This window comes from Serinus canaria, chromosome 8 (genome assembly GCF_022539315.1).
Source record: "Serinus canaria isolate serCan28SL12 chromosome 8, serCan2020, whole genome shotgun sequence".
NCBI lineage: Eukaryota > Metazoa > Chordata > Aves > Passeriformes > Fringillidae > Serinus > Serinus canaria.
Window position 1 is genome coordinate 29,620,814 of NC_066322.1, and position 8,491 is coordinate 29,629,304.

Sequence of the window (8,491 nt, forward strand, 5' to 3'; positions counted from 1 at the left end):
AGCAGACATGGCCGCCGGCGGCTGAGGCGGCGCGGCCCCCGCCTCGCGCGCGCCCCTGTCAGCGGCGGGCCGGCCGCCCGCAGCAAACATGGCGGGTGCCCAGCGGCGGGGCCGCGGGTCGGGGGCGGGGCGCGGCCGCGGAGCGCGGCGGGGGCGGGTCAGAGCGCCCCGCAGCGGCCGGCGGGGGGTGGCGCCATCTTGGACGGAGGCGGAGAGCGGGGCGGTGGCGGCGGCGGCGGCGGCGGCAGGTGGGGTCGGACCGGGCCCGGGCCCGGGGACGGCGGGGCGGGTGTCACGGGTGGGTATAAGGGTGGCGGCTCCCCGGATGCTGCTGCGGGAGGCGGTGGGTGAGGCGTGGCTCCGCCGAGTAGCGGTGTCCCGGACCCTGCAGCGGGCAGACCCCGTCTGGCAGCCCCTCGGGAGGGCCCGGCCCTGCCGGTGTGTCCCGCTCCTCCCCCAGGCCTCGGCAGACCCGCGGGTGCCCGTGGGCTGAGTCCGCCGTGACAGCCCCGCCACCGCCCCCGCTGAGCAGAGCCCCAGCCCCAGCCCTGTCTGCTCCGAGGGAGATTTTCCGCCCCCGTTTTCCCAGCTCATCCCCTTAACCTTACGGCGAGCTCAGGGCTCAGCTCTGGTTTTCGTCTCTGAAAGAGGGAGAGTCCGGGCGGATCGGGCTTCCCCGGGTGGTGTCAGCCCGGCAAGATGCTGGACCGCATCCCTCCCTCCAAGCCCCTGGGAACGAATGCCTGCCAGTGCTCCCGGACAGACCCCGTCCCTCCTGCAGAAGCCCCTTCGCGCTGCCTGACAGTGCTTCCTAGCGCGGTCAGTGGCCGGTGGGAGAGGCAGCAAGCGTGGCACATCCCTCGGAGGGAAATGTGTGTAATTCACGTGTCATTTTCCACATGAGAAGCTCGGGCTGGCTGGAGCAGAAGGGCCCTGGTGATGGGGCAGGCAGGCAGCCACCTTGCTGTGGGCTGTGGCTGGCAGGGGCTTGCTGCCACGCTGGGAGCGAATGTACGGAGGTTTCCTGGGGCTGTGGTTTGGGCAACATTTCTGTCCTTGATTTGGGTGTACCTGTGTGACACCATCTCCCAGTGCGACAAGGGCTGGCCTGGATGCAGGAGGGTTTGAACTGTAAAAGTTAATTCAGCAAAGCCAGGTGTCGCAGGCTGTGTACAAAGATCTGTCCTGGCACAGGCCGGGTGCTTGTGTGTGTGATGCAGGGGATGCAGATGGCACACGCCAGACAGGAACTTGGGATAAGCCTCAGGGAGTGTTTGGAGAGTGTGACCGGTAAGGGACACAGAAGGACTGGAGTTTTTTTAGAGAAGAGAAAGGGAAGCTTCACACCTGTTAACACCTGCACATATCTCCCAGGTCTATCCTGCTGCAAGGGAAGTTGAGCCTTTCCCACCTTTCTCCCTGTAGATGAGAAGTAAGGGAGCCTTAGTGGAGATACTGGAGAGGAAACTCCTCAGCAGCAGTTCTGGTGGTACAGGGGCAGTTTTTGTGAGGAGCTGTCTGAGCCTCTGGAGAGGAGAGGGGGAAGATGTCAGAGCAAGAGGTGTAGCTCATTTGACCTGGATCTTCAGGTATACTTGATCTGCACTGAGAGATGTGGGGGTATGGCTTAGCGGCCCACTTGAGTTGCCTTTTAGCCCTCAGGACTTAAGAAACACCGTAGTAGTTGCTCCATAATGTTCTAAAGCCTGGCTTTGGCTGGCAGCCTCACTTGGCACCCTTCATTTAACTTGATCTTTTAAACAAAACTTCCAAATGTCACAAGTGAGCACATGAAGCAAGGCTGGCTGTCCCCTTGCTTGCTCTGCAGAGCCCGTGATAAGCTGCAAGCTGCAAAATAAGCCTGGAAGTGGGCAAAAACCCCAGTCCATCTCGGCTCCTGGAAAGAGGGTAAGGCCTGAAAAGTCCTCTGTAGATTGCAGTGGCTTTGTTCTTTATTCTAAAAGGTGTGTGGTTGTTCATGGCTTGGTCAGTTCTTATTTGCTTTCTCTGAGCTGGGTGAGACTGGGGATAGGGGCCCATCTCCAGCTGCAGAGGGACACTGAGGTGGCCAGGACTGCCCTTCCCTCACCGTGTCCCTCCAGACAGCCAGGAAGGTGCTGGCTTGGTGACAACAAATGGTCCTGCTCGCTGTGCTGTGCTGCAGCTGACACAGTGACTTGCCTGGTGAATCATAAGTGAATGCTGATGAGAGCTGAGCTTTTTGCAGACACCACAGCATTAGCCCTGCTCCTTGGACAAGCTCCAGCTTGGGCGATTCCATTTGGACACTTTCAATGCTCCCTGTCGCCTTTGCAGGTGCCAGGCTCTGCTCTTCTGCCTGCAAACTCTTGGAGACTTGTTGGGGACTGTAAAACAGCTGCTACTTTCACTCCCTGGCTGTTTTCTTGCTGTGTTGTCTGTAGAGCCTGACTGCAGGACTGTGAAAGAGGCTCTGTTAATGCCAGGCAGTTGATTTGACAATAAAAGTTGGCTTTATTTTTCCCATCAGCTCTACTGTGTTGGCTGCCAAGGGCTGACGTAGGACACAGGTGAAGTTGTATTGGTTTTGGAGTCTTAACAATTACCAGCTTAACTAGAGTGATGGTTTTAAGGATGTGACTATAATTAGGTCAAGCTGTCTTGTTTGTTGAATTCCCATTCAGCTCCCAAACTTGGTAGTGGAAATGAACTTGGGGCCTTTTTTAGGGTTGCTGTCTGTCTCCACTGGCAAAGAACATTTGGGAGACGGCTCTTTTGCTCCTCTCCTTGCTGCCAGGCCCGTGGGCAAAGGCAGAGTGTTGTTATGTCTCCCTCCCAGGGGCTGCTGAGGGGCCATGGGGAACACCACCAGTGAGCGGGTGTCGGGGGAGCGCCATGGCTCCAAGTCCCAGCGCTCAGACGGCTCCAGTGCCTCCCACCCTGCCAAGGAGCACCCACACAAGATCATGGTGGGCAGCACTGACGACCCCAGTGTCTTCAGCTCACATGACTCCAAGGTAGGGGCCGGCTGCTCTCTTCCCTGCCTGCCCTCCAGAGCCTCGGCACACTGCCTGTGTGAGACTGTGCTTCCAGCCATGCCAGGGGTCTCTGGGGAGCTGGGGGCCTGGAGGAGATCTGTGGTGCTCCTGTGTGTGGCTGGTAGAGGCCAGCTGTATGAATGTGTTCATTTGGTCACATCTCTCTGGTTTTCTTTGCCTAGATTCCTGGGGACAAGGAGTTTGTGTCGTGGCAGCCAGATTTGGAGGAGTCAGTGAAACCATCCCAGCAGGCTCGTCCAACTGTCATACGCTGGGCTGATGGAGGCAAGGAGGTCTTCATCTCTGGATCCTTCAACAACTGGAGCACCAAGATCCCACTCATCAAGAGGTAGCCAGTCCCTCAAGTCATTTACTCTTATGTTCATGTCTGCTCCAGAGCGGAGAACATTTTCCTTTGCTCTCTTGGCTTTTCTCTTTTCACTCAAGCTGTGGGTCTGAGGCAAATACACAGGCAGCTCCATCCCTGTGTGGTGCTGCAGGGACAGTGGGAAGTTGTGAAACAGGGACAGGACAGGATGGGCCACTTTGCATGCCCAGCTGGATGACACACAGCATCCAGTGCTGGCAGCAGAGCCCTGCCCAGGTATGCAGCAGTCCTCTGGAAGCTGTCAGCTCTTCCCTTGGCTGCAGCGTTATCCCATGCCTAGTTGTATGGCTGCCAGTGGGTGTTAGTTGTTTGTCCCTCACATATCTTCCTGCCCTAATGGTGTTCTCACTGTTCTGCAGCACATCTCTGACTTACATGGAAGCTCATGTAGGACTCTAGCAATTATTCTGGAATGAGTTTATCTCAATTACAGATTTGACAAACAGAGCTGTTCCACTTGCTCCTGTCCTACTGTGCCAGCACAGGGCAGGAGCTTGGCCCACATGTTCTTCTTAGCCTGTCTTGCACAGGGTGTCTATCACATCGACTTTCTCAGGGCACAGAGGGCTGGACTGCCACTTGCAGCTGGGCTCCCAGGAGGCTGAGCCATGGAATGCTCAAAGGAGCATTGGAATGTTCATGCCTGTCCTGCCATGCCTTGGGTCAGTGATGATGAGCAAGCCTGACCCTGCATGAAGGTGTTGGGGTAGAGGGGCTGGGCAGTGCTGGTTCCTGAGGCCCCATGGAAGAGCAGAATTCAGAGCATCAGCAGGCTGATGCTGTTGCACATCTGTTCTCTCTGCACAGCCACAATGACTTCGTTGCTATCCTGGACCTTCCAGAAGGAGAGCACCAGTACAAATTTTTTGTGGATGGCCAGTGGGTCCATGATCCATCTGAGGTAATGCTCCAAGCTTTATCCCTTCAGATCTTGTCTTCTTCAGGGAACTAGATGGGATGTAACTGCAGCAGAGGGGTAACAGGGAGAGCAGAGACTGTATCCTGAAACAAAAGGCACACCTCCATCCCCTGACTCATTTCAGAGGCTGGTTCCTCTGGACGTAGTCATGATTTACTGGGAAGCATTGGGAAAGGGCAAGTAAATGCCAGAAGGCCCTCAAGTCCCACTGAGAATTGGCAATGGCAAGAGGGGCCATGAGGTCAGCACTCACAAGTTCTCTTCCAAACTGAATCATGGGGGAGCAGCATGGGAAGGACAACACACCTAACCATGGGCATGTAGCAGGATGGAGGGTGGAAATAGGAGGGGATGTAGGAGCCTGTGATAAAGGAAAATCCTCCCAGGTTAAACAGCAGAGATCTACAAGTGTAGGGCAGAGAGGGACACTAGCCACCTGTGCTCGGAGGTAGTGTTGCAGCAAAGACAGCTTGGGCTGAGAGCATCTAGGAAGCACTGAATGTGCCTCAGTTGGAGCTGAACACAGGAAGATTCTCACTCCAGTTCTTTCCAGCCTGTGGTTACCAGCCAGATGGGGACGATAAACAACCTCATCCACGTCAAGAAGTCTGACTTCGAGGTGTTTGATGCCTTGAAGGTGGATTCCCTGGAAAGCTCAGAAACCTCAGGTCGGGGTGAGTTTTGTGGCATTAGAGCTTTGCATGTGCTGTTTTCCATCTCCTCTGCTCTGAGACTCGCTGCTCTGGGTGCACAGACCCCCTGGGCAGAGGTGTGGGCCTTCACTGGGGTGAGCAGTGTTGGGCAGCGTGCCTTCCTCAGCCCATAGCTGAGGCCTCATCCCTCTGGGGGAGCTGTGTTGGTGTAACTTGTTCTGTGCTAGCACCATCCCAGGGCAGAGCTGCTGCAGTGCGTGGCTGAGGGAGCCATTTCGGACTGGGAAATGCCAGGAACATCAGCCCTTTCTGTCTGGTCAACTGTAAGTCATCTGATCCAGGGTACAAGCTAGGTGATAGTAGGATCCAGTTTATTTTCAGCAGCTACTCTTGGTTTTCATGCCAAGGTAATTTGTACCAGTGCTAGCACATTGCAAACCTCCCCATCTGCTTGTGTTACAGCAGCAGGTTAGGTTACCACACAGGCACTGGTGGTGCTGGCTCAGTGTGAAATGCTGGCAGGAAGCTCAGTCGTGTGTGTGTCCCTGATACAGCCCTGATGCTTTCTCTTGAGCTAATAGTGGCTACTGGGGATATTTCTCCTCAGAGACACCTTCGGCTCGCAAGCAGTTACTATTAAGCACTCGAGATAGGCCCATGCAAAGCAGAACTCAGTTTACCTCTAGTAGAAAAGTCCAGGCGATAGTGAAGAGGAAGAGAGTGTGTTCTGCCGGAGAGTTAAATCCAGAGTTTATTCCAAGGTATTACAGTTCTGAATCTCAGTACTGCTCCGAACAGACCCCCACCGCATGGCCGCAACGCCTTTTAAGCACACAGGAACGTGGGGGGGGGGAGGACAGGTGAGCTACCAACCAGGTGGGAGGGGGAGGATCTCAGGGAACAATGACATCTGGACAGGCCAATGACCGCAGGCCTGAAGGGCATCTTTTGAACTTACTGGGCAGGAGACAGGCAAGGAGGAAGTAGTCACAGCTGAGGGGAAGAACCTAGCTTTACACCACAACACAGCCCCATCTCAGGTACGGCTCAGCTCCATGTCCTTTCCCAGCCCATGCAAGAGAGAAGCCAGCAAGCAGCAGCAGCCCAAGAAGATGGAGCCCTTCTGGGGGCTGCTTGTTCCCAAAGGTTCAGATCAAATGTGGCTGGGAGATGTGGCCAGTCCAGCATGAGGCCCTGAGGTCCCTCCCATGTTTGGAACACCTGCTCAGTGTAGAGTTCCTGTTTGCCTTCCCTGGACCTCCTCATCAGGCAGCACCTGGAGCAACCTGCTCCCTGTGCCCTTGCTGCTGAGGGCACAGCTCTGGAGCAAGTCAGCTGCTTCCTGCAGGGAGAGGGACCTGGCTGAGCTGAGAGCTGTGTTTGAGGGGTCTTGTGATGGGTAACATGGAGTGCCTGTGTTGTGTCAGTGCATGTACCAGCTTACAGCCCTGCTTGGAATTGCCAGGGGCTCGCCCAGCTGCTTTTTCTGCTGTGAAAAGGCTGACCTGTTGCTATAGAATAGATCCCTGCCCATGGCTTGTGGAGGATGTTTGTGCTTGAAAGACCTTGCTGAGTTCTTCTCAGCTTCTTAGGGAGCTGCTCTGTGCTCACCCATCCTGCTTCAGTCATTTCATGTCCCTGCCTTTGTCTTCTCTCTAGATTTATCCAGCTCCCCACCAGGACCTTATGGCCAGGAGATGTACGTGTACCGGCCCGAGGAGCGCTTCAAATCCCCACCCATCCTCCCACCCCACCTCCTCCAGGTCATCCTCAACAAGGATACCAACATCTCGGTGTGTACCACCAGCATACTGCCCACTGAGAGAGCCACACTGGGGTCAGGAAGGGAGTCCTGTCTGCAGGGGAGTCTGAGCTCCCCTTGGCTGGGTTCTAGCCCTTGGTATTTCCCATTTGCCGCACTGATTTGGCCTCTGGTGCTTAGCTGAGCTCTGTTCCTGTTCAGATCAGCCAGAGGCAGTGGCAGCTCAAGCTGCCTGAGACAGCAGCTCTGTGTGCTGGCAGGGGCTGGGGGATCAGGGCTCTGCTGTTCCCCTGTGACACTCCTCTCCTCCTAGTGTGACCCAGCCCTGCTGCCCGAGCCCAACCACGTCATGCTCAATCACCTCTACGCGCTCTCCATCAAGGTAAGGGCAAGTCCTGCAAGGCTGCAGGTGAGGAGCTGCTCTGGCTCCTAGGAGCCTACAGCACCTGCAGGGAGCAGAACCTGCTCAGCTGGGGGTGCAGATGGGAGCTGGCTGCTGGGTGAGGGGTGGCATACACAGGGGCAGAGGGTGTGACCTCCTGACAATTCCCTTCAGCTGCCTCCCTGCAGCGTGGGGGAGCTAAGCGTGTATCAGACCCTGCCCTGGCTCTGCCCTGCTGTCCTGTTATGTATTGGACTGGCTGTGGGACTGGGGACAGCAGGGACAGGCTGGGGCAGCTCCCTAAGCCCCAGGGGTGCCCTGGCCCTACGTGCTGACGCTGTCTCCCTCAGGATGGGGTGATGGTGCTCAGTGCCACGCACCGCTACAAGAAGAAGTACGTCACCACGCTGCTGTACAAGCCCATCTGAGCCGGGGCCTCGCACACTCCCCACGCAGGACACGAAACGCCGCTTGTCTGCACACACTGGGCCACAGGACTGTGTGACAACTGGCCACTGGCTCCAGCCTCCAACCTGGCAGGGACACGGGCCCCGGCAACAAGCTCAGGGCCACTGGGGCTTGTGACGCTATCCCATCCTACTGGTGTGGTTCAGCCCTTGGTTTCCACCCACCTGCAGCTTCCCTTGGCTTCTGTGAGTCTCTGGGACCACTTTGCTGCTCACCAGAACAGCCCTTCTTCACGCCCAACACAAAAAGGCCTTCACCCTGCCTGTCTTCTCCAGCCTGTGAGGGCCTCAAGGTGGTCCTGGCACTGCACCCAGTCCAGGTTCCAGGAACACATCCTGTTCTTCTGAAGGTTGTGCTGCTGCCCTGGTGCTGAATCTCCAAGGCCACCTTGTCTGCTAGGGACTCTGTGACGCTCCAGCCTGACACCTGCCCCCTGTTCCACAGCCCTGGCTGTGGGGCTGCCCCCCAGCTTTTTAAAACCTCTGCGAGGTTCAGCGTCGAGCCAGCATGATGGACAGTACAGCTGGACACAGCCACTCTTACCTGCTGCTTTGAGAGCACCATCGAGGACTGCAATGCCCTGTCCCAAATATCAGCTGCTTCTGTGGGACAGGGCTGACTTTGTCACAACCAGAGGGGGACTGGCACATGCCCTGGGAAGAGCAGAGCCAGGCAGGCACTCCAGGACCCCGGCTGCACCGCCTGCTCCAGCAGCAGTGCCGTGGGACAGAGGGTTCTCTATTTATTACAGTATTTATTGTTCTCGGTGCTGCTTGCCTGGTGTTGGAGAGGGGGTCTAGAAGAGGAGGAAAGGGAGCACCCAGGGCAGCACAGGTCTGCCCTTGGGTTCTTAGGAGAGGGCACAGAGCCACCCCCTGGGGACAGCTGGGGCCTTTGTCACC

At 56.7% G+C, this 8,491-nt stretch overlaps 1 protein-coding gene across 4 annotated transcripts; it reads left to right on the top strand.

Annotated features, from left to right (window-relative positions):
- Positions 1–175: 175 nt before the first annotated feature.
- On the top strand, positions 176–8,357 carry PRKAB2 (protein kinase AMP-activated non-catalytic subunit beta 2). Of its 4 annotated transcripts, none has more exons than XM_050977459.1 (8): positions 176–248; positions 2,819–2,996; positions 3,200–3,366; positions 4,213–4,306; positions 4,878–4,998; positions 6,637–6,770; positions 7,053–7,121; positions 7,472–8,357. In XM_050977459.1, exons 2-8 carry the CDS (start codon positions 2,835–2,837, stop codon positions 7,547–7,549), a joined length of 825 nt encoding a protein of 274 aa, XP_050833416.1. In that variant the 5' UTR covers positions 176–248; positions 2,819–2,834; the 3' UTR covers positions 7,550–8,357. The 4 variants fall into 4 exon arrangements, with proteins under 4 accessions (XP_050833416.1, XP_050833417.1, XP_009098229.1 ...); XM_050977460.1 differs by having other exon boundaries at positions 230–298; XM_009099981.4 differs by lacking the exon at positions 176–248 and adding an exon at positions 319–1,908.
- Positions 8,358–8,491: the final 134 nt, after the last annotated feature.

Excerpts from the sequence above, each read along its gene's own strand:
- PRKAB2 (XM_050977459.1), top strand. The coding sequence starts at position 2,835 with ATGGGGAACACCACCAGTGAGCGGGTGTCGGGGGAGCGCCATGGCTCC. Across the intron at positions 4,307-4,877 it reads GGGTCCATGATCCATCTGAG|CCTGTGGTTACCAGCCAGAT; the intron begins GTAATGCTCCAA and ends AGTTCTTTCCAG. Across the intron at positions 7,122-7,471 it reads TCTACGCGCTCTCCATCAAG|GATGGGGTGATGGTGCTCAG; the intron begins GTAAGGGCAAGT and ends TGTCTCCCTCAG.